This window comes from Apodemus sylvaticus, chromosome 1 (genome assembly GCF_947179515.1).
Source record: "Apodemus sylvaticus chromosome 1, mApoSyl1.1, whole genome shotgun sequence".
Classification (NCBI taxonomy): domain Eukaryota; kingdom Metazoa; phylum Chordata; class Mammalia; order Rodentia; family Muridae; genus Apodemus; species Apodemus sylvaticus.
The window spans coordinates 120,899,488-120,926,799 of NC_067472.1; the positions used below are offsets into that span (position 1 = coordinate 120,899,488).

The 27,312-nt window shown below is 34.6% G+C and overlaps 1 protein-coding gene across 1 annotated transcript; it reads right to left on the minus strand.

Annotated features, from left to right (window-relative positions):
- Nucleotides 1-27,312, minus strand: LOC127681494 (vomeronasal type-2 receptor 116-like). The gene is made up of 6 exons (XM_052177796.1): nt 27,107-27,312; nt 20,117-20,396; nt 18,934-19,737; nt 18,027-18,251; nt 17,063-17,186; nt 1-920 (listed from the first exon to the last, which is right to left on the minus strand). The coding sequence occupies exons 1-6, from the start codon at nt 27,310-27,312 to the stop codon at nt 1-3; spliced, it is 2,559 nt and encodes an 852-aa protein (XP_052033756.1).

Genomic DNA, 27,312 nt, shown 5'->3' on the forward strand with positions numbered 1-27,312 from the left:
TCAATTAATATTTGTAGCTTTAGCATGTATTTTCCTAAATTCATTAAAAGAATTTATTTGTGGTCTCATCAAAATAATGTAGCACTTTGGCAAAAATATGCAAAGCAGCATCCCTGCACTGGAGGCTAAGATGCAAAAAACTTCCACAGCAACCATAGCCTTGCCCTTAGTGCTGTGGTAGACAGGAAGAAAGGTAATCCAGACACTGCAGAATACCAACATGCTGAATGTCAGGAGCTTGGCTTCATTGAATGTATCAGGCAGATTCCTGGCCAGGAAAGCTACAGTGAAACTTGCGAGAGCAAGAGAGCCCATGTATCCCAGGACACAGTAGAAGGCAATAACTGAACCTTTGTTGCAAACTATGATGATGTGTCCAGGTACCATGTACAGATCAATATCAACAAATGGAGGAGATGTTCCCAGCCAGATTCCACAGAGAATCATTTGGATAATGGTGCATATTGGAATGATGTAATTAGGTGCCCCCGAAAGCAGCATCCACCTCAATCTTCTTCCTGGGACAGTTATCTTAAATGCTAGCACTACAGTAATTGTCTTAGCTAAGATAGTAGAGGCAGCCACAGTGAACACAATGGCAAACATGGTCTGTTGGAGGATGCAGCTGACAATACTCAGATGACCAATATAAAGAAAGGAACAGATAAAGCAAAATATGAGGGAGATGAGTAGGACATAGCTGAGAGTTTCATTATTGGCCTTGACTATTGGAGTGTCTCGGTGTTTTAAGAATATACAAAGTACAACAGCTGTGAGAACAGAGAAGCAAAGAGCCACTCCAGCCAGAGCCATTCCCAAGGGGTCTTCATAATCCAGAAAGGTCACAACTTTCTTGAGGCAGATAGTTTGATCTGTATTGGCATACTCATTCTCTGGACACTTCACACAGTGATCCATGTCTAGGATAGGAAGGAAAGTATTATCAGATTTAATTTTTCTTGAATAATCACAAGACAAATTAACTCTAATTAGGCTTACAGCTTGTGTTTAATGCATACTTAAATATGGAAACATTATAAGATATGATCTTAATATTCAAATTTATTTGTCCACAATACTATGTCTAGGATTTATCACAAATTGAATCATACAATTTTCACTTATAATTGTGTATATTATGAAAAAGAAGAACTTAGAAGGAGATGTTTCAACAAATGGTATGATCATACTTATGCTCTCAAGCACATATTTTGACATTTATACTCTCTACTCCATATCTTAGAGAAGAAATTATAGCCAACATTTTACTAACCCATTATATTTCCAAACTCTTTTCCACACATTTCTTCTTACACGTACAAATTCATATAGTCTTTACCATTCATTATGAAAACTTACCTTTGAAGGAGACATCATTAGAGAAAATAATATTAAATTAAAACTTAGAGTTTTGGAGTTAAGACCAGCAGATACATCATAAACCCATATACCTATAAATACTTGATGTGTGACAATGAAGCTAAAAAATACAGTGAAAAAAAAAGAAAGCATCTTCAATAAGTGGTCTAATTGGTGGTGTCGATATAGGAGAATTAAAATATATCTGTATTTATCATCTTGCACATAGCTCAAGTACAAATGATTCAAATATCTCAACCTAACACCAGACAAACTGAATTTAATAGAATTGAAAGTGTGATATATCCTTAAACTCATTCACACAGGGAGAAATTTCCGGAAGAGTACATCAAAGGTTCATGTGCTAAGATAAAGAATTGATAAATAGAAACTCATGAATTTTCAATTCATACAGAATTGAAGATTCTGTAATGCTAAAGACATGATCAATAGGAAATACTGACAACCTTCTGATTGAAAAAAATCTTTAATAACCCTCCTTCTTACACAGCGCTAACATCCAAAATATATTAAGAACTCAAGCAGTTAATTAATCTCCAAAGAACCAAAGAACCAATTTAAAAAAAATGGTGTACAGAGCAGAACAATCGTTTCCCAGTAAAGTAATCTTGAATGGCTTAGAAGCACTTACAACAATGTTCAAAGTCTTTAGTTATCAGGGAAATGCAAATCAAAATGACCCTGTGACTCTACCTCACACTAATAAGAATGGATAACATCAAAACCTCAAATGACAGAAAATGCTGTCAATGATGTAGAGAAAGAGGAGCTCTCCTCAATTCCTTATAGGATTGCAAACTGGTGCCACCACTCTGGAACTCAATATGGTGGTTCCTCAGAAATTTGGAAATAAGTGTACCTGAAGATCAAAATAAACCACTCTTGGGCATATACACAAAATATGCCAAACCCATACTGCAGGGGCATGTGCTCCGCAATGTTCATAGCAGCCTTATTTGTAATAGCTGGAAGCTGAAAACAACCCAGACATCCCTCAGACAAAGAATCGATACACAAAATGTGGTTATTTACATAAAGGAATACTATTTAGCTATTAAAAAAGAAGACTTCATGAATTTTGCAGACAAATGGATAGAACTAGAAAATAGCATCCTGAGTGCGGTAACTCAGACCCAAAAGTATGTGCCTGGCATACACTCAATGATAAGTGGATATTACAAAAAAAGTAAAGACTACCTGGGAAACAACCTACAGACCTTAAAATGGTCAACAAGCAGAAAGGGCCAAGTAAGGATATTTCAAGTACACTTAGAAGGGGGAAGGAAGTAATCACAGCAGGCAGATGGAGGGCATAGGGTTAGAGAAGAGGGGGAGGAAAAGCAAGGGTTCAGGATTAGATTTGGGGGGTGCAGGAGATAAGCACACATAGCTAATAGAATGAACAGAAAATAGCAATCTTAGAGGGTAGAAGGTGGAGAACACTCTAGAAAGTACTAGAGACCTGAAATGTTAGCTGTTCCAAAGACTCATGGGTAACTTTAGCAAAAATGTCCAATGTTTGGGAGAGGGAACTCAAAGAGCTCACCTTCAGTAAATAGTGATGGGCTCAAATATAGGAACATAGTGGCACACCCACAGTCAAAATTTGTAACCTAGAATCATTCCAGTCTAAAATTACTACAAGTGCAATAATTGAGTAGAGACTGAGGAAAGACAGTCCAATGACCAGCCCAACTTGGGATTCATCTCATGGGAGGGGGTTCACCAAGGCCTGACACTATTACTGATGTTCTGATGTACTGATAGCCTTGAACTTGTCATGACTGCCCTCTTAGAGGACCTATCAGCAGCTGACAGAACCAAAGACAGGCATATTAACACAACTGCTCGGATAAAGTCAGGAACCCCTATGTTTGAATTAGAGGAAGGACTGAAGAAGCTGAAAGGGAGTGTGACCCCATAGGAAGACCAACAGGGTAAACTATTCCAAATTCCAAGGAGCTGACAGAGACTGAGAAAGCAACCAACAGCATACATAGGCCAGTCTGAGGCACTGGTGGAGTGGAGCATTTTCTAGGATGCAAGGGGGAAAAGGAATGGATTGTGAATCAGTGGCAGGGGGAACTGAGGGGAAAACAACAATAAAATAATCAAATAGTATAAAAATGTTGTACTTTCAACAATTTTATTGAATTCCTGGGGGACAAAGGACACACACACACACACACACACACACACACACACAGTCTTTATATATTTAATAAGCCTTAATCAGCATGAGATCTGGACAGGTGCCTCCACTTTCTGGTTTTAGAATCAATTTTAATATTTAAATCCAGAATTACTACCCACCACTAACTATGTTTCATCCATGGTGCTCAGTAGACATTGAAGCATGTGCAAGAATCACTGAGTCTTACTTCAAAATTTTCTACTACAAGAAATTGCATAATCTATAGGTAATTGTTGATTTCTATGTAGATACATGTTACTAATGTTAAATGAAGACTAGCTATGAATTTAAGTATTCCTATAATTCCTAAATTAATAGAAGTGGTCAGTAAATATTTCCCAACAATGTAAACCTGGTTCTGAATGGTTTTAGGACAGAAATCTACCAGACTTTCAATGTAAAGTAAATATTAATGCTCCCTGTTGTATTCCACAAAATTGAAACAAAAGAAATACTGACACAGGAAATTTTCCTGAACAAAACACCAATGGTTTATGAGTTAAGATCAAGAATCATCATATGGGACCTCATAAAATTGCAAAGCTTCTGTAAGGCAAAAAAACACTGTCAATAGGACAAAACAAAAACAACATAGTAGGAAAAGATCTTTACCAATCCTGTATCCAATAGAGGGCTAATATCCAATATATACAAAGAACTCAGAACTTTCACTTCAGAGAAACAGATAGCCCTAATAAAAATGGAGAACAGAACTAACCAGAGAATTCCCAAATGAAGAAACATAAAATGACTAAGGAGCACCTAAAGATATATTCAACATTTTAAGTTATCAGGGAAATGCAAATCAAAACAACTCTGAGATTCCCTGTCATATCAGTCAGAATGGCTAAGAAACAAAACTTCAGGTGGTACCAGATGCTAGCAAGAATGTGGAGACAGAAGAATGCTCCTCCATTACTGATGGGATTACAAGCTGGTACACTCACTCTGGAAATCAGTCTGACGATTTCTCAGAAAATTGCACATAGTATTAACTGAAGACCCAACTATACAACTCCTGGGCATATACCCAGAAGACCCTCCAACATGTAATAAGGACACATGCTCCACTATGTTCATAGCAGCATTATTTATAATAGCCAGAAGCTGGAAACTAGCCAGATGTCTCTCAGCAGTGGAATGGATACAGAAAATGTAGTACATTTACAAAATGGAGTACTCATCAGCTATAAAAAACAATGACTTCATGAAATTTACAGACAACTGGATAGAACTTGAAAATATCTACCTGAGTGATGTAACTCAGTCACAAAACAAAACAATGTTAGTTACTCATTGATAAGTGGATATTAGCCCCAAAGCTCAGAACACCCATGATACAATTCATAAACCACATGAAGCTCAAGAAGTAAGAAGACCAAAGTGTGGATGCTTCAGTGCTTTGTAGAAGTGGAAACAAAGTATTTACAGGAGGAATTGTGGAGGTTAAGTGTGGTGCAGAGACAAGAGAAAAGGCCATCCAGAGACTGCACCACATAGGGATACAATCCATATACAGTCAACAAACCTGGACGCTATTCAGGATATCAGGAATTGCTTGCTCATAAGACTTTGATATGGCTGTCTACTGATAGGCTCTTTTAGAGCCTGGCAAATACAAAGGCAGAAGCTACTAGCCAGCCATAGGACTGAGGTTGAGGTCCCTGATGGAGGAGTTGGAAAAGCGAATGAAGGAGCTGAGGGGGTTTACAGCTCCGTAGGGAGAGCAACCATATCAGTTGGCCACAACCCCTGGAGCTTCTTGGAACTAGAACACAAATCAAAGAGTACACGTGGAGAAAAGTATGGTTCTGACCGCATATGTTGTAGAGAATGGCCTTGTTGTGATAAGTGGGAAGAGCAGCCCTTGGTCCTTAAAGGGTTCAAAGCCCCAGTATAACAGAATTTGAGGAAAGGAAGGCAGGAGTGGTTGGGGGAGCATCCTCATAGTGGGAATGGGAGAGAAAATGGATTAGGTGGTTCCAGAGGAGAGATCTGGAAAGGGGATAACATTTGAAATGTAAAAAAGAAAATATCCAATAAAAGAAAAAAAAAGAAAAGAAAAAAATGAAATACTGCCAAATTGTTTTTATGAGGTCATAGTAACCTGGGTAACTAAACTCTGCATTAACTCAGTAAGCAAAGAGAATTTCAGGCCAATTTCTTTTATGATCATTGATGATAAAATCTCAACTCAAAAACTGTAGTGAATTTTGTTTTTACAGAATCAAAATAACACAGTAAAAACATCCACCATGATAAAGTGTTCTTCAAGTCAAAGATGTTGCATATTTAAAAACAAATCCATTAACCTAATACTCCATATAAAAAAGCTGAAAAAATAAATATAGGATTATCACATTAGTTACTGAAAACTCTGACCAATATCCAACACACCTTCATGATTAAAGTCTTGGAGCGATGAGGAACAAGATGTACACACAAACAAAATAAAATCAAAATTCACCCAGCCAAAGATATCACCACATTAAGTGCATAGATCTTAAAGAGATTCTAATAAAATCGATAATAAGACAAGTCTCCTGCATATTTCCCTATCTCGTCAACTTAGTGCTTTAATTTCTTCCTTGAGCAATATAACTATAGGAGATGCAGATGATACAAATTGGAATGGAATAAGTTAAAGGATGTCTATTCACAAATGATTTGATAGTATACATTAGTGACTCCAGAAATTCCAACAGAGAAGAACTGCAGCTAAAAAAATACCTTCAGCAAAGTGGCTGGATAAAATATTACCACTAAAATTATAGTAGTCCCATTTTAAATAAACCATAAGCCAACTGAGAAAGAAATTATGGCAACAATACATTCTACAATACCCGCACAAAATAAATCCCTGACCAAGCAAGAGAAAGACTTCTATGACAAGAACTTAAAGTATCTGAAGAAAGAAACTGAATAAAATATCAGAAGATGGGAAGATCTCCCATTCTCATGGATTGGTAGGATTAATAGCAAAATAGGCCATGTTGACAAAAGCAAGCTATACTGTGGTGTAGATTCCCATAGATGGAATTATGCCATTCCCATCAATATACTAACATAATTCTTTATAGACACCTTAAAAATATTTCTTAACTTCACACAGAAAAGAAAAAAGAAGAAGAAAATATAACCAAACAAGATAGTTTAAAAAAATCCTGGTGCTGAAAGAACTTCAGAAAGCAAAAGCAGCCCTCAAGCTGTTTGATAGAGTAACAGTGATTTAAAAACACATATATTTGTGGTTGAGTGCAGAAGAAGACAGAAGATCAAGTGGTCTGTTGTGGGTTAAGAAAGGAGTGTTGAGAGGGAACAACTGAAATTAGAATGTATTAGTTTGACTGTAGAAACATTTTTGAATATAGAATCTGAGGAGATAGCCATAGTGTAGAAGTCTATGAATGGAGAATACAGAGGTTAAACTTGTGATCTTTTGCAACCATGAAAGTAATTTGCTGGGCTAAGATTAGTTGAGTCTTTGGCTGACCGGTTGACAGGAAAATTTATAAACAACGCAGGTTGTTTCTTGGTCTGAAGATGACCATCTGAAACCTGATAGTGTGACCCCATTGCTGAACACAAGTTTGACTCTAGTTATTGACCAAGGAATGATATATATCTGGTATGTGCAAGAATTCTTATTATACATGCTGTGAAAACATAAACATAGACATTATACCACCCATTAAACCTTTCACTTAAAATCTATCCAGGTTGCAAAGTGTACTGCAGCAACGGTAGCTCATAACTTTTTTAATGACCAAGTAATGACTGATTTAAGTTAACATCCACTCCACAAGAAGGAATTGATGCCCAACCTTACTTGGATGGTCATTACCTAGAGAATGAATATTCCTGAGAACTAGTAAATCCCAAATAGCACTTAACATTTATTTTAAAAAGTTATGGAATTATCTTTGTTCCTGTGACTGAGCAGAGAGTTGCAGCCAGGTGCTCAGAAATAATCTGATTATAAGGTTGCTTGGAACACAGACTGTCAGGGCTACATCTGCACCCAGGAGCTGGGCAGCACCACAGGTCTCTGTGCACCCAACCTGCCAGGGGTTATTTACCCTGCAAGATGTCCTGTGGTTAGAGGGAGTACTGCATTTAGAGGTGAGGCTGCCCTCATCTTTCCTTCTGTGATTGAGCAGCCAGCTGCAGCCAGGTACTCAGAGATCACCAGAGTGTAAGATTTCTTGGGACATTGTCTGCCAGGGCCCCACCTGCACCCAGGAGTTGGACAGCACCATCATAGACCTTTATGCACCTAGTCTGTTAGAGGATATCTGCTCTTAGGAAGTCCCATGGTTAGAGGTGAAGCCACCATTTTTACTTCTGCAACTAAGTGGGCTGTTAACTGCCAGGAACACAGAAAACACCCAAGTGTAATATCACTTGGGACTTGGTTTGCCAGGGCCCCACCTGCACCCAGGAGCTGGGCAGACCTACAGTAATCTGTGCCAGGGGAAACTGCTCACCCAGGAGTTCTGAGATAGGCTTACAGGCATTCAGGAAGGGCAAGCATCAGTCAGTGACAGCAGGACCAACTAGCATAAGAGATAACCAGATAGCAAAAGGCAAACATAGGAATGATACTAATTGAAATTAGGGCAATATGACAACATCCAAACCCAATTCTCCCACAATAGCAAGTCCTGGATACCCAAACACACCAGAAGCAAGATTTGGATTTATAATCACAGCTCAAGATGCTGATAAAAAGGACATAAATAACTGCCATAAAGAAATAAAAGAGAACACACATAAACAGGGAGAAGTCCTTAAAGAACTACAGGAAAACACAAAAATACAAGTGAAGTAATTGAACAAAACGATTCAGGATCTAAAAATGGAGATAAAAACAAAAATGAAACACAAAGGGAAACATCTTTGAACTAAGAAAACCTAGGGAAGAAACCAGGAGTCAAAGATCCAAGAATCAACAACAGAATACAAGAGATAGAGGAGAGAATCTCAAATACAGAAGAAACCATAGAAAGCATTGATTCAACAGTCAAATAAAATGAAAAATGCAAAAAGCTCCTGAGCCATAATATCCAGGAAATCCAGGACAAATTGAGAAAACCAAACTTAAGGATTATAGGTACAGAAAACAATGAAGATTTCCAACTTAAATGGCAGGAAAATATTTTCAACAATATTATAAAAGAAAACTTCCCTAACCTAAAGAAAGAGATGCCCATAAACATATAAGAATCCTACAGAATTTCAAATAGATTTGACTAGAAAAGAAATCCCTCCTGTCGCATAATAATTAAAATACCAAATATACTAAATGAAGACATAATATTAAAATCAGGAAGGAAAATTTGTCAAGTATCATATAAAGATAGACCTATCAGAATTACACTAGACTTCTCACCTGAGACTATGAAAGCCAGAAGAGCCTGAGCTGATGTCATGCAGACCCTAAGGGAACAAAAATGCCAATCCAGACTCCTATACCCAGCAAATCTCTCAACTAACATGGATGGAGAAACCAAGGTATTTCACGACAAAAACAAATTTACACAGTATCTTTCCAAAAATCCAACCCTTCAAAGGATAATGAATGGAAAACACCAAAAAGGGGAGGGAAACTACACAATAGAAAAAGCACAAATTAATCTTCTTTCAATAAACCCAAAAGAGTATAATTATACCAACATCAAAATTAGCAGTAAGCAGCACTCACTATTCTGTAATATCTCTTAACATTAATGGACCAAATTCCCCAATAAAAAGACATAGACTCACAGACTGGAGATGTAAAGAGGACCCAACATTTTGCTTCATATAGGAAAGGCATCTCAGGGTCAAAGACAAATACTGCCTCAGAGTATAAGACTAGAAAACAGTTTTCCAAGGAAATGTTCCCAGGAAACAAGCTGGAATAGCCATTCTTATATCCAGTAAAATAGACTTTCAAGAAAAATTCATCAGAAAGTACACAGAAGGACATTTTATACTCATCAAAGGAAAAGGCTTCCAAGAAGAACTCTCAGTTCTGAACATCTTTGCTCCAAACACAAGGGCACACTCATTCATAAAAGAAATTTTACTAAAGCTTAAATCACACATTGCACCTCACACAATAATTGTGGGGTGACTTCAACACCCCACTCTCTTCAATAGACAGACCAGCGAAACACAAGCTAAATAGAGAAACAGTAAAACTAGTAGATGTTTTGGCCCAAATGGATTCAATAGATATCTATAGAACATTTTATCCTAAACCAAACAAATACACCTTTTTCTTAAAACCATATGATACCTTCTCCAAAACTGAACCTATAATTGTTCACAAAACAGACCTCAACAAATATAAGAAGATGGAACTAATCCCATGCCTCCTATAAGATTACTATGGAGTAAGGATGGTCTTCAATAGCAACAAAAACAACAGAAAGCCCACATATAACTGGAAGAACAGTGCTCTATTCAGTGATAACTTGGTTACAGAATAAATAAGGAAAGAAATCATGGACTTTTTAGAATTTAGTGAAAATGAAGTCACAACATATCCAAATTTATGGAATACAATGAAAGCAGTGCTAAGAGGAAAACTCATAGCTCTTCATGCCACACAAAAGAAGCTGGAGAGAGCACAAACTAGCAGCTTAACAGCACACATGAAAGCTAGAACAGGAAGATGCTAATAAACCCAAGAGGAGTAGAAGGTGGGAAATCATCAATCTCAGGGCTGAAATCATTCAAGTAGAAACAAAATGAACTATATGAAGAATCAAAAAACAAAAGACCAAAAAAAAAAAAAAAAAAAAAAAAACAAAAAACAAAACAAAACAAAAAAAAAAAAAAAAAAAAAAAACAGGAGCTGGTTCTTTGAGAAAATCAAAAGATACATAAACCTTAATCTAGACTAAGAAGAGGGCACAGAGACAGTATACAAATTCACAAAATCAGAAATGAAAAGGGAAAAATAACAACAGAAACTGAGGAAATTCAAAAAATTATCAGATTCTACTACAAAGGCCTGTACTCAACACATCTGGAAAATCTGGATGAAATGGACAATTCGGTAGACAGATTCCAAAGAACAAAGTTAAAGCAGGATCAGCTAGACCATCTAAACAGTCCCATAACCCTAAAGAAATAGAAGTGGTCATGTAGAGTCTCCCAACCAAAACAAAAAACAAAAACAAAACAAAACAACAACAACAACAACAAAACCAAAAACACAGAACCAGATGGTTTTAGGACAGAAGTACTTCAAAGAAGACTTTCAAAGAAGATCTAACACCAATACTCTTCAAACTATTCCACAAAATAGAAACAGAAGGAACATTACCCAACTCATTCTATGAAGGCACAATTTCACTGATACCAAAACCACAAAAAGATTCAACCAACAAAGAGAACTTCAGACCATTTTTCCTTATGAATATCGATGCAAAAATACTCAATCAAATCCTTGCCAACCGAATCCAAGAACACATCAAAACAAACATTCTCCATAATCAAGTAGACTTTATCCCAGGGATGTAGGAATGATTCACTATAATGAAATCCATCAATGTAATCCACTACATAAACAAACTCAAAAAAAAAAAACTTCATGGTTATTTCATTAGATGCTGAAAAATCATTTGACAAAATTCAACATCCTTTCATGTTAAAGGTATTGGACAAAACAGGAATTCAAGGCCCATACCTGAACATCATAAAAGCAATATACAGCAAACCAATAGCCAACAAGAAATTAAATGGAGAGAAACTTCAAGCAGTCCCCCTAAAATCAGGGACTAAAAAAGGCTGCCCTCTCTATATATATTTATTTAATAAAGTATTTGAAGTTCTATCTTGAGCAATTAGACAACAAATGGGGGTCAAAAGGATACAAATTGGAAAGGAAGAAATCAAATTTTCATGATTTGCAGATGATATGATAGTATCCTTATGCGACCCACAAATCTCCACCAGAGAACACCTAAAGCTAATAAACAACTTCAGCAAAATTAAATGTAGCAAATCAGTAGCCTTCCAATACTCAAAGGATAAACAGGCTGAGAAAGAAGTTAGGGAAATGACATCCTTCATAATAGCCACAAACAATAGCAAGACTCTTGGTATGGCTCTAACCAAACAAGTGAAAAATCTGTATGACAAAAACTTCAAGTTTCTGAAGAAAGAAATTGAAGAAGACCTAGGAAGATGGAAAAATCTCCCATGCTCATGGATTGGAAAGATTAATATAGTAAAAAAAAAAAAAAGGCCATCTTGAGAAAAGCCATATAAAGATTCAATGCATTCCTCATCAAATTGCAATCTCAACTCAGTTCTTCACAGTTAGGAATAGCAATTCTCAAATTCTTCTGAAATAACAAAAAGCCCAGAAGAGCTAAAACTATACTCAATTGTAAAAGAACTTCTGGGGGAATAAGTATGCCAGTCCTCAACAGTACTACAGAGCAATAGTGTTTAAAACTGCATTGTATAGTTACAGTGACAGACAATTAGATCAATGGAATAGAATTGAAGACAGAGAAATGATCGACACATCTAGGCTTACTTGCTGTTGGACAAAGAAGCTAAAACCATCCAGTGGAACAAAGAGAGCCTTTTCCTCAAATGGTGCAGGTTCAATTGGAGTTCAGAATGCACAAGAATGCAAGTGGATTCATTCCTATCTCCTTGTACTAAGCTCAAGTCCAAGTGGATCAAGGACCTCCACATAAAAACAGGTACACTAAAACTAATAAAAAAGAAATTGGGAAATATCAATGAGCACATGGGCATAGGGGAAATTTTCCTGAACAGAACACCAATAGCATATTCTCTAAGATCAATATTTGAAAAATAGGACCTCATAAAATTACAAAGTTTTGGTAAGGAAAAGGACACTGTCAATAGGACAAACCAGCAACCAACAAATTGGGAAAGGATCTTTACCAACCCTACATCCAATAGATGGCAAAAATCCAATGTATATAATGAACTCAAGAAGTTGGATTCCAGAGAGCCATATAACCCAATTAAAAAATGGGGTACAGAACTAAACAAAGAGTTTTCAGGAATATCGAACAGCTGAGAAATACCTAAAGAAATGTTCAACATTGTTAGTCATCAGGAAAATGCAAATCAAAACAACCCGGAAATGAAAGCAGTGTGAAGAATTCTTGAATGCCTAGAAACTGATTGGACACTCTCTGGGAAAATCACTGGACTGGGTTTCTGGTTTCTGTCTCAACTGGAACTGATCCTGTGTCACAATGATGCTTAACTAAATGCTATCAGGTGAGATCTAGTCTCCAAGGGGTGCAGACACACCTGTGAGCACAGGTAAGAACACCACTTTTGCTCAGAGTGACCTGCCCAGATCTTCAAGACACAGGAACTGAGGAATAGACTGGGACAGGATCCTTCCAGGTTCCTTCTGCACCTACAGTTGGTCCTGTGCCAATGCACTCCATACCCAAATACTATCTGGAGAGAACTGGTCTTCTAGTAGTGTTGACTCATCTGTGAGGTCAAGTATAAACACTACTTCTACTCAAATTCCTGGTCCAAGTGGGACACACATTCAGAACACAGGCACCAACAAATCCAGGACAAAATGAGAAGACCAAACCTAAGAGTAATAGGTAATGAAGAGACTGAAGATTCCCAACTTAAACTGGCAGTAAATATCTTCAACAATATTATATAAAAACTTCCCTAACCTAAAGAAAGAGATGACTATAAAAATGCAAGAGGCCTACAGATATCCAAATAGATAGGACCAGAAAATAAATTCTTCCTGTCACATAGTAGTCCAAACATCAAATGAACAACACAAAGAAAGACTATTAAAAACAGTAAGGGAAAATGCCAGGTAACATATAGAAGCATCGGAGTTGCACCAGACTTCTCACCAGAGACTATGAAAGCTTGAAGATCCTGCGAAGATGTCATACATACCCTAAGAGAAAGAAAATGCCAGCACATGCTACTATACCCAGCAAAACCCTCAATTACAATAGATAGGGAATCTGAGATATTCCTTGGATTAAAGATTTTATACAATATCTTTCCACAAATCCAACTCTCCAAAGGATGATAGATGAAAAAGCTCCAACACAAAGAGGAAAATTATACCCTTGAAATAGGAAAAATTCTTTCAACAAACCCAAAGAAAAACAAACATAAAAAGTCAAACAAACAAAAATAACTTCAATAAATTATAAAGCAACAATCACTATTCCTTAATATCTCTTAGCAATAGACTCAATTCCCCAATAAGGAATAGGTTAATAGACTGGATATATAAACAGGACGCAACATTTTTCTGAGTACAGGAAACACATCTCAGTGTCAAAGAAAGATACTACTTAAGAGTAATGGGCAGGAAACCAATTTTCCAAGCAAATGGTCCCAAGAAACAAGCTGAAGTGGTCATTCTAATATTGAATAAAGGCAACTTTCAACCAAAAGTTATCAAATAGGATAAGGAAGGACACTTCATAATCACCAAAGGAAAAATCTACCAAGAGCTCTCAATTCTGAATATCTTTGCTCCAAAAGCAAGGTCACTCACATTCATAAAAGAAACTACTAATTCTCAAAGCACACATTGCACCTCACACAATAATAGTGGGAAACTTCAACACCCCACTCCCATCAATTGACAGAACATGGAAACAGAAACCAAATAGAAAAACAGCGAAACTAACTAAAGTTAAAGACCAAATGAATATTTATAGGACATTTCATCCTAAAACAAAAGAATATACCTTCTTCTTAGTACCTCATGGTACCTTCACCAAAATTCAACATATAATCAGTCACAAAACAGGCCACATCAGATATGAGAAAATTAAAATGATCCCAAGCATCCTATTAGATCACCATGGATTAAAGCTGGTTTTCAATCACAACTAAAACAACAGAAAACCCACATACACATGAAAGCTGAACAATGCCCTACTCAGTGAAAACTTGGTCCATAAAGAAATAAAGAAATTAAAGACTTTTACATTTAATGCAAATGAAGTCACAACATACCTTAACTTGTGGAATACAATGAATGCAGTGCTTGATGGAAAAATCAGCCCCCAAAAGAAAATGGACAGTGCATACCCTCCAACCTTAAGGGCATATCTGAGAGCTGTAGAACAAAAAAGAAGCAAATACACCTAAAGGGAATAAATGGCAGGGCATTATCAAACTCAGGGCTGAATTCAACCATGTAGAAATAAGTAGAACTATACAATGAATCAGCAAATCCTGGAGCTGGTCTTTGAGAAAATCAATAAGATAGAGAAACATTTAGCCAGACTAACTAGAGGGCACAGAGACAGTATCCAAATTAAAAAAATTCAGAAATGAAAAGGGAGATATGACATCAGAAACAGGAATTTCAAAAAATCATCAAATTTTTGGTGAACATTGCCATCAAAAGACTATGTCAAACAAAACTGGAAAATCTGAATGAAATGGACAATTTTCTAGATAGATACTAAATACCAAAGATAAATCAGGATCAAATAAACCATCTAAACAGTCCCATAACCCCTAAAGAAATAAAAGCAGCCATTAGAAGTCTCAGAACCACAAAAACCACAGGACCAATTGGTTTTAGTGAATAACTATATCAGACCTTCAAGGAGGACCTGATACCAATACTCTTCAAACTATTCCACAAAATAGAAACAGAAGGAATACTGTCCCATTTATTCTGTGAAGACACATTTACGCTGTGTATTCTACCTTGGAGATGGAAAACATTTTATGTAATTAGGTACTTGTCACAATTTCCTTTCATAGAGATCACCATAAGATTTTCATGTTTAATGTGACAAAGAGATTTTAAAATCTGGTTGAGTACTTATTAAAATTAGCTTGAGCAGATATCATATACATTTAAGAGGCATTTTACTATTAAAATTATTTTGATGACTTAAAGAAATGTCAATTCTGTATGGTATATTTTAAAAGTATTTTATTAATTTAATAAAAATAAAAAAATTAAGGAATGATTCCTAGTTGATATTATGCTACATTTTTATATAAATATGTAAATAATATATAAATACCAATATAACAGAACATATAACAATATATATATCAATATAATTTCATATATACATATATACATATGTACATATATGTATTTATGTATATATGTATATAGATCAGTTCTGTTCTTTATCCTGAAAACAGTAGAGAAGATATGTTAAGCAGCAGATAGGAGCAGGTATATAGACCAATACCCAGGCATGCAGAGAGAGACTAAATTAGACACCTTCATCCTATCCTTCTCTTCAGAAGAACGTGGTAGGGAAAAGTGAAAAATACAGAAGGAATTCAGAGCTGCATGCACACATACACGTACACACACATACACACATGCACGCACACAAGCATGCACAAACATATTCTACCATTTCAACTAGGCAGAACTATCACATGTGAATCAGAAAAAAAGCATCTAGCTAGAAGCATGAGGAGGTCTGCATGAGGTGCTATTAGCTTGAGATCCTGTGGGACTTCTAACAGAGGGACCAGGTATATCTCTGACTCTTTGGGGGTCCTTGAAATTCATTTCCACTTACTGGGATGCCTTTTCTATCCTTGGTATGATTATCCTTGGTTTGACTTATTGTATCTTCTTTTGTCCTGACTATCTTGTTTTGGAGGTCCATACTTTTCTGGACATAAAATATAAGGAGAATGGTTCTTTGAGAGAGGGATGTAGGAGGAATCCAAGAAGACTATAAAAATTGGAAGTTTAGAGTGCTTGTATTTCCTGTATAGAAAAGACTCTATTTACAATAAAAAAGAAAAACATATAGGAGCAAGGCAAATCTAATAAAATTTATTTTGGTGTGCTGTATTCAACAAAGGCAAAAGTCAATAAATTTAACCATTAATTTGATTTTGATACATGTGCTACAATATCATTTGAATCTTTTTACTGTACTCTTACTTAGAAAAATTATTTTTAAAATATTTTACTAATCTAAATGTAAATACCAGTACCTATTTAATTATGATATCTCTGTGTGTATGATATATTAATCTTAAAATAAAAGCTTTCATTCAGAGTTCCATGTACTTGTCTCCAAACTCATCTGTGCACCGGAGCAAACTTCAAAATACACTATTTATCCACCATAGAAAAATTCAGAAATTCATACTTCTAAAACATGATACAACATCAAGCAATATATAGTGACTGTTATAAAAATCAGTGAATTTTGAAAAACAAAAATACATATCATCAATGTCTTTAATAAATTTGAAGTATACAATTATAAAAATGCATTAATGTTTACTACTCTGAAGAATTAGTTATCATTTCTTCTAAAAATACAAAAGAAAATGAATTCCAATAAAGAAAGTAATTATTTCAAATCACAGTTTTAGTGGTGTTATTTATTTTAGTTTTATTTATCATTCCCTTCCCAAAATGACACGTGAGGACTAGGTGCATATGAGAAATATAAGCAAAATCATTGCTTTGAGAAAATATACCCTTACCAGTCATGTTGGAAATTTCATTTTCTGGGCAGGGATAACAATCAAAACAGCAGACAGCCTTTCCTTCGTTAAAGTATTTTCTGAGTCCTGGTCTGCAAGGCATGCTACATACAGAGGGTAGCATCTGAAGAAAAGAATACAGATAATAGAAAAAAACAGTTTGACATGTGGTAAAAGCTGCATTGATTCACAAAAGAAAGCCACTGAAAAACCTTTTACTCACAAGTATCATATTCTAAAGCAAAATTAGATGGTTTTGCTTTTTATAGATAAAATTATTAGGAACAAATGGTTATTTTTATTGTTGCTACTTTGTTTCTAACCCAATTCCCCTGTGTAAGAAATCTCAACTCAGTCTTTAACAACACAAGCTATAAGCCTAGATTGGGCAGATCTCCGACTACACTACTCTATTATCACATATAACTTGCCATTTCTCCAGGCTTCAAGCTTGTCTCTCTGAAGCTTCTTCATTGATTCCTTGTAGCAACTCTCTGTCCTGTTGATCGCTTGTGGCTCCTCCACTAAGCTCCTAGCTCCTCACCAATTTTCCTGTCCAATCATTGCCTCAAGCCTTTATTTGAAAAGTTAAGGTGCAGAGAAAGTTCACAAGGCAACTCCTCATCTGGAGCCTCTGAGGAGTGGAATTAGCATCAAAATACAAGCCCAAGGCTATCCACAATATTCTATATTGCGAAACATTTACGAGAGAGAAATGGAGAGAGATAATGAGTGAGAGAGAATGGAGAGAGAGGGAACAGAAAGAGAGAAAGAGAGAGAGGGAAAGAGAGAGAAAGAGAGAGAGAGAGAGAGAGGGGGGGGAGGGAGGGATAGAGGGAGGGAGGGAATCTAGGATACTGGAATTCACTAAATGAGGAAATGTTAAAATGTTTATTCTATAATAAAACAAAAATAGACAAGATTCCTTCATGTAAAGCAGTAAAAAGTAAAACCAAATTAGCACCTTGATATCTGTAGCCCACTCGATCATTTCATTAGACATAAAGAGTTGCTGTCCATTTGGAAAGTGACCATAAAATCTTCCTATTTTCATTTTAAGTCCATATTGTTTTAGAATATCAATGATATAGAAAATGTCATACTCTGCATCCAGTTTTCTATTCTGATCCATGTTTACCAGGTCTCCAGCAGGATTTACAAATTGTATGGTCTTCAGAAAAGAAAATACCTAAAACACATTTGCCATTTTACTTTCAACTATGCAGACATATTTCTACACAAATTATTAAGTTTGGAATATCATTTGTATCCATTATACAGTCCTCAAATACTGGATCATGTGAAGTATCTAGTACTTAAAAAATAAAATTCATCTTTATACATGTAAAGTAGTTTTCCTATGGTTTACAAATTCTGTATGCATATTGGATTTGGTGCAATAACACATGTCCACATGAATTTTATTATTTGAGAGTAGCAATAAATTATCCATTTTTTTCTGCTGTTATTTTCTCATAAAAATGCTGAATACAGAATAGTTCAAAATATCGTAAAAGTACCTGAAAGTATTTTAGATAAATTCATTACATTATTCAGAAAATTTTTGTTCAAATAAAAGATGAGTAATTTTCATAATTTCGTTTACTAATTTCATAAGAAAGATTTCAAATGATAAAGTCATGAGATACACATATGCATCTTAAGAAAAATTATGAAATGCAGACTTGGGTTTCAATACTGTTTGTCTCATTAATTATGACAGTAAAGCAATTTGCATCTTAGGCAGTGGTAGAGTACAGAAAGACATATTTAGCATAAATTTTAATTATTTACATGAATTTTGAATTAAAGATTTCCTCTATGAATGCCATCTCTATGATATATATTCTATTTAGTCTAAGATTCATTACCTTCCAGGAGTTATATTCCAATATCTTTCCATTATTATCTGAGTATGTGTCTACATGTTGAAGAACCATCTCATGAAGTGAGTGGGCCACAGCATACACAGAATTGTATAAGTTGTAACATGTTTCACTCATAGACATTTCAAGTGGTGGCACAAAAAACCATTTAAATAGCGTTTTGGTTGGACATTTCTTTAGTGTTTTACAATTTGGTGGTGGCAAAGAACACTTAAAGTAAGTCCACCATAGTTTAGCGAAAGACATGTCATTACTGTAGTTAGATGGATGCACTGTCTGCATAAAATGCTTAAAACCAGACATCTCAGACTGATGATGTGAAAAAATGACGGTCCCGTGCAAGGAGTTAAGCATGAATTCTCCTATCATTGTAATCATATCAAATTGTGACACACTGACCCAGAGTCTCTGAATGTTTTGAAGTTTCCATAGCATGAAGTTAAATTGTACAGGAGATTCTTTATCCCCATAGACAATCACAATTTTTGCTGTTGACATTATGATTTGGTGATAATATTTATGAATCATTTTAAAGTATGATATCCGCTCATTTGAGATAATAGTGACAAATGCTAAGCAGACAGTGCTTCGTTCCATTCCTGTTCTCAATTCAGAAAGGAATTCAATTCCATGGTCATCATCTGTAATGATCACTCCTACCCAGGTCCATCTGAAGTGAACTACTAGGGACACCATGGCTAGTGATAGAGATGTGTCCTTGGGAGTCATCTGGTAGAGATGAGGAAACTGTTCCTGATCACTTAGGAAATGAAAATAACCACAGTAAATCTGAAAGATATTGACCATAAGTATCACTATGAAGAAGATGAAATGCACAGTGCTCATTATAAGACCTACATGTGCTAGAGCACATGCTGGAATTATGGGAAAGTTTGGATTCTTCATCTTATTATTAAAATAGTATCCAAATTCTTGTGAAGTGCTATACAAGTAGCTATAAACCAAGTGTAAATAATTTCACACTATGATGTTTCTCCCACCAGTTTGCCATAAAATTATTGTGCTTGCTACAGGAAGTATCTAATTTTCATATTTGATGCATCAGAATAGATATAAATAAATTCACGGCCTTTTAGTTAGACTTGGCACTCAGAAACTCACACTGGGGTAAGATAGTCTTCATTAAATATAACCCTTGTTGACTTACCTCTGGAGTTCTGGAGAAGTACAGGATTGGTCCAAATTTGTAAGATGTAATCCATAGAGGTCCCGTAAGTACAATTAAATAACTTCTCTGATTTTTACAATAATAATTAGGAACAATTTCATTTCTTTTCAAAGACAAACCTCCTTTCATATGATCCAGCATCAAGTTACATTCAATCTTAACTTGTAGAGAAATGTTGGGTAATATATGAATGTTCCTATTGATTTCTTCAATGGCAAAATAAACAGAGGAAATGAAAAGGATGGTCTTAGGTGTCACCCTGGAAACAGAGCACACCGATTGTGGTGGATATGGGTTCTAATTATGGTAATCTTAAATAAAGCTCAATGGGGTTTAAGCATAGAGTTCTTGGATTTTTGTGACCCATTGATTAGTCTATCCAGTTACTTACTATGTATATGTATTAGGATGTGAGGCCTGCAAAATAGTTTAACAGTTGTAAAGTTGTTTTATTAAATTAGATTTTTAACTCTTATATTTAATATATACACATGTATTAAGCATGTGCAGAGTTTACTGTTATCTCCTTTTGACTTCTTTAACTATGTTCTGAAATTGGACACCATGTTCATTTTCTCTTATTTTTAATAAACTTTTTAAATATAAATTTTATATTAACAGGATTCTGTCATTTTTCTACAGTTCTTATGTTTTTTTAACATGGTGAAATATCTATGTGTCCTCTATGAAGCAAAAAATATTTCTGAGCCAATTTTGAATCATCCAGTGCCTTCAGGCTATAATTATGTTACCTAATGTGTGGAAAATAAATGAGAATTATCTAATAATTCTCATTATTTATAATAATGAGATCATCATATAATAATAATTGAGAGCATTATCTGGAATGCTATACTTCTTTACAGAATCAACACTAAAAATGTCATGACCCTTCATTAATATATAAAGGATAGGAGACCATATTTGTTTGTTTCAATAATTGCAAATGTCTAATAAACTCATAGGTTGCAATTCTTACAATTTTTTTCATTCCACACTGTTCATTTCTTTTTATTTTCTATTCGAGGTTGTACAAAATTGGGTGATATATGATATAATCATAACATTTTCCTGATAGGACTATCACTGGTTATCACATAGCTTGCCTTGGGGTCTATTTAGTTCAGATTTATCCAGATATGTCAAGTAATTTTAGATGTTTCTTTACAAACCTCGGTTTAGAATTACAAAAAAAGAATAGATAAAACAACCCTAAGTAATGATATAACCGGGAGGACTGTCACCGTTTCTGATCTCACTTTGTTCTAAACAACTCTATTACTAAAATTATCCAAAAGAGGGTGGGTTTTGATCAATAGAATGCAGCTGGAGGCCTAGAAATAAACATACCCCTTTGGATGGATGAATATGTTTTATAAAGACATCCAGAAAACTACACTAGAATATAGAATAAAAAAGCTGTCTTCAACAATGGTACTGGCCCAAATGTATGGCTTCAAGTAGAAGAATGGAAATGCACCCATGTCTATAACAGTGAAGAGACCCAAATCTATGTTTTCTATCCACACTTGAGATACAAAAACTCACTGGTAATACATTTTCAAAGGAATATTGAATGTCATTTGGATGAAAAAACAGAAGATAAACTCAGTGATATTTTGGAAATTCTTTGCCTTATCATATTTTGTCAAGAAATTTACTTTTGAAGTTTATAGTTTTTCTGTATACATTTTATATCTTCCAAACTTTTCTTTTTATGGTCTACTCGATGGTAAAGATGTATATGTCTATTTTTATTTGAATATACCAGTGTTGCTCATGCCTTTATTTTTGCAGAGACTCCTTTTCTGTTTGTTTGAATTTTTTTTTATATTCTAATAATTTTCTTTCATCCTATTTTAATACTTTTCTTTATACGACAAGTTTTAGTGAGTGAATACAAGGATGTGGGCCTGTATTGTAAGTAATTAGGACATGATCTTACAGGAGTTGAGGGAGTAAAAATCAAAATTTGAGTATATTATACTAAAAATATATTTTATATAAATAATGAAAGGAATATAAATTTGATTTATGCCAGCAATTTAGTTGGCCTTGGAAAACAGTATGCTTAGTAAAAAAAGCATAATAATGGGTGAAGCATATAATCTCATTTAAATTAAAAATACAAATGTACAAGCATGGAACAGAAAGTAGATTTAGGAATAGGGTAGGGATGAGGTTATGAAAAGATAAGAGTTTAAGGAAACAGCATTCAAGATTCTGAATGATATATTCTAGGTATTATGTGTTGGATTTACACATCTATAAATATATTTCATTCACACTTAAACACATAAATAATAAATCATATATTAATAAAACCTAAGTTGAAAAAAGATCATTTAAATCAAATTAGCTTTAAGGAAATTTATGTTTAATCTTTTCAAATCGTAGATTTATCTTATATTAACATGAATATTATACAATCATTTTATAGTCAATGATTTCTCTATAAAATATTTAGTGCTTTATATTTTTGTAATATTTTTTAGTTTCGTGATGCCACATTTTCTCATCTGCTTGGTGAGTGTCTACTTATCACTTGGGAGATTTCTCTTTAAGCTGTAGAAAGGCTGTAGTTTATCTGATATTGATTTCCTGTTCAATTCACGACAATGTCTTCTACTTCTAAGCATGAAAGTGAAGGGACATTCTGAGTTTTCAAATGTCAAGGTTCTGTTTCAACAATAGCATTTATTATTCCATAAATACCCACTATATACATGCATGAGAAATAATACAGTCCATATCTACCTGCACATAGAATGCGATTAAAATATGGACTAATAGAGATGTTGGCTAGATGGTGAGTGAGAACATATACTGAATGAATGAGAATCAGTAATCTTTAAAATTGTATCCCCTTGATAATTAAACCTCATAAAATGTCAAGTAATACATATAAGGGTATATTTACAGTGCAAATTAGACTTGATGGATTTTTTTTGAAGATTGAACAAATCAGTGTGGAGGAATCTGGAAGAATTATTGAAAGTGATTAAATATGATGATAATACATTCTCTGCTATTCTCAATCGGGTAATGATATTTTAAAAAATAAAAGTAATACAATCAAGGGTACTTGTGGCAGAAAAATAGGAAATGTTATTTGTATTGTTCAAAGAAGCCATTTAAATTGAGAAATTGTAAATAAATGTGTAGATGTGAATCAAATAATAATTGTCATATATAGCACGTTTAACTCTTATTAATACTACAGAAGGGTTAATTTTAAATGCAGAGCCCACCTCCAGTAGAAAGATAGTAAATCAAGTAGAGATATAATTGCTATACCACAGTCAAAAACTCTGAACTAATATTGTTCCTATCTAAAAGCACTGCTGGGGCAGAAATGGAGAAAATACTTAGGGAAAGGTGGTCCAGTGACCAGCATAGCTTCGAATCCATCTTATTAGAGTCAAGGCCTGCCACTAATACTAATGCTATGATGGGGTTACAGGCAGGAGTCTAGCATGGCTGTTCTCCAAGAAGCCCTATAAACGGCTGACTGAAAGAGATGCAAATACTTACACCCAACCAATGGACTGAAGTCTGGGACCGCTATGGATGAATTAGAGAATGTCTGTAAGAAGGTAAGAATGAGGGCCACCCCATTAAAAGGCCAGCAGTCTCAACTAACCTAGACCCCTGAGATTTCTCAGACACTGAGTCACAAAGGAGGCAGCAAACACTATCAGTTCCAAGGCTCCTGATACATGTACAACATAGGATTGCCTGGTCTGGCCTAAATGGGAGAAGATGCATCTAACTCTGGAAAGACTTGTGTCCCTGTAAATTGGAAAGCTTTCCAGGGTGTGGTGGTGTAGGGGATGGGGATATCCTCTTAGAGAAGTGGCACGAGAAATGGGATGAAGAAATATCTTAGGGAAGACCAGGAGGAGGATAACAACTGAAGTGTAAAAAGATATTAAAAGCAATTTAAAAAAGAAGAAAATGATAGAACACATGGGAAAAAAAGCATATCATTGGGTTTTAAAAGAAAATCATTAAAAGCAATTTTTTAAAAAGCATGCATATTTTGATGACAATTGATGCTAACTTGTATTATTTTATGGAAAATGAATTAAATTTAATTACAACCAACAGAATTTTGAATAAGAAATATGTTATTCATACTCATGAAGGTCATTGTTTCCCTGGTAAGAACAAAAAAACTATTATAGAGAACCAGATATAAAGGAATGATTAGCACTATAGAGAACATGCAAATTTTATTCCCTTCCAAACATCTGGTATCATTGGAAAAAGTACATCTTTTAAGAGATTGAGGTGAGTGTTCACTGGATATTAAAAATAATCTATAAAGATAAACTCAATGCAGTAAAAAAAAAATCAACTCCCTAAAACAGTTCAAGGACAACTAAACACAGTCATTGAAATGGAATTCAACAGAAAAGCCCACACTTAGGTGCAGGTTTACCTGATTGGAAAGGGACATATAGTTTTCTCTGAGAGTGTATGTTTGCCAGAGTTTTGCATAAAATATCACATCTGAAAATACATGGGTAGCACTGATTAATCTTGAAAGTTTGATAATAAAATACAAAAATTGCTTCAGTAGGCAAGACAGATTGCACAAAGAATTGAGCGAGGAAAAAGTTCAAAATAACCAAAATACAATGTATGACACTCAAAGAATTAATAAAAATATGCTCCAGTTAAGAAGTTTCAAAGTGAAAAGTTTTCAGATATAGACTTAAACAGAAGGAAGATTTGGTTGCTTTGGTTCTGGGTCAGTTGACATCATGACTTGATGAAACAGTTAAACACATATAGGGAAAGTCAGAATCCCTATCCCAGTGATGCAATAACCAATAACTTAATCGTCACCTTGAAAGCAATATGTCAAACATTGTCAAGCTTAAGATCAATAATGTACTGTACAAGGACATTGGGTATTCATCATATTTAATCTACAGCAATGTTTTAGATATAGAGGGAGTAAATAAATATAATGTCCTTTTCTCTTTTTTCTACCAAAATACTCTAAGTTAGAGACAATAACATAAACTACACGGGGAATACACTTGGTTTGCAACAGAGAAATTCAGAATCTGTCTATCACCATTGATATCAACGTATTTGAAATTTAGATTTGAAAATAAAAAATTTCAATAACACTCGCACTATAAACACTAAAATGTCTTGGACTTCCAGATAAAACCTGATACACTAAAACTAATAGAAAAAAGTGGATAAGGACCTCAAACACATCTGCATAAGGGAGAACTTCCTGATGAGAATATCAATGTCTCAAGCTCTAAGATCAACAATTGACAAATGGATCCCATAAAATTGAAAATTTTCTGTAAGGCAAAGGACACTGTCAATAGGACAAAACGGTAACCTACATATTGGGAAAATACGTTTACCAACACAGCATCTGATAGAGAGCTAATATCCAATATATACAAAGACTTTAAGTTAGAAGCCAAGCAGCCAAATACCCTATGTAAAAACTGGGGTACAGTGCTAAAGAAAAAAATCTCAACTGAGGAATCTGGAATGGCCCAGAAGCACCTAAAGAAATGGTCAACATCCTTAGGGAAGCAAATCAAAATGTCCCTAAGATTCTACCTCATACCAGTCATCATATAGGTGGATTAATAATTCAGTATTTTACTTTGAAAAATTCACTTGCTTTATCAGTGTTGATAGTGTTTTAATAATAATGATAGAAATATCTAAACACTGCTGATAAAATAACATTCAATAGGCCTGCATCCATCTTGATTATATAGACACAGTATAGGGAGAGAAATATATACTCTTGTGGAAACAGGTTTGTTATGTAATATACAAGACTTTATAGAAACTTAGATACAATAATCCAATTTGTAATGAACATATGCAATGAAGAAAATAAAAACTAAAATGACTACCTAATAACATTTTGCAGCTCAGCATGTATTCATAAATAAGTGCCTACATTAATAATTTACTTTTCATTGTAAAACATTGGAAATACAGGATACTTGATAGGAAATAAACATCTTGCTATTTTCTTTATTACTCATAAGAGGAGGAATTAAAACACTTCTCTAGAATCTTCTCATTTTTATACCACAAAATATGGAAGAATATATATTCAAATTTTCAGGAGATTCAATTTTCAGAATATTTTACATAAAATCAATAAAAATGAATTACAAGCACCTTCTCTTTGACATCTAAGCCAAAGCTTGCCTACAATGAATATAGGTTATGGGAGCAATAACACATTTATTTCAGAAGATTTTCTTATTCAAAGAGTTCAAGTTACCCTGAAATCTTTCTCATCTACATCTGTTTATTGGAACTACTGCATCATATTCTCAATGCTACATTTTACAAGTAGGTATTCTTTATTAATGTAACATGACTTTCCTTATCATATAAACCTAGCATTCTACTGCAATTTTCTATTTCTTCTTTAGATTTCTGTGATTTCAACAACTTTTGGAATTATGACATATGTATTATTCGACCTAGATCTGTGTATCTTTTCAATAAATGTAACTGAAAATCAGGCCAGATATATTGAAGTTTGATGTTCAGGGACTGGGCATCCAGGCACATGGAAGAAGCATTAGCAAATCTATAAAAGAGCACTTTCTCTTAGGCTTTATGAAATAAACCAAAACCAGTGTTTTTATTACTTATCTCAGGAATATCACATGAATCCCTGTGATGGAAATTGTCCTATTAAGGGAATCTCTCTCAGAATAAGTTCAATAGTGTGATTCATTCATTCAGCATCTACCTGGATGGTGATTCAAAAAATGACAAATAGCAAGCTACACCATAAAATCAACTTAATTAGGAAAATGTCTGGCTGTAAAACATAAAATAAATATTAGTCATGTCCTAGAGTAGGACAGCCAGAAGGTTCATAGGATCATATCTATCATTCAGCACTCTAGAATTCTTTATGTGCATTTATGTATAAATGAAGGACACACTTACTGCTTGTCTAGATTCCCACTGTAATAATCATTCTTCACATAACCATGCTTTGTATAAATGGAAAAGAAACAATCAGCCTCTTTATCTCCTAAATAATTTTCATTGTCCTTTATTCTCCAAAAGCACATGGGGTCACTCAAAAGGCAAAAAATAAAGGAAAGCTTCAAAACCAAGAATAAAAGAATCAAAGAGAACATCTTTGCCAT

Excerpts from the sequence above, each read along its gene's own strand:
- LOC127681494 (XM_052177796.1), bottom strand. The coding sequence starts at position 27,312 with ATGGCAAAGATGTTCTCTTTGATTCTTTTATTCTTGGTTTTGAAGCTT. Across the intron at positions 20,397-27,106 it reads AGTGGGAATCTAGACAAGCA|GGTGACACCTAAGACCATCC; the intron begins GTAAGTGTGTCC and ends CTCTGTTTCCAG. Across the intron at positions 19,738-20,116 it reads ACTTCTCCAGAACTCCAGAG|ATTTACTGTGGTTATTTTCA; the intron begins GTAAGTCAACAA and ends AATATCTTTCAG.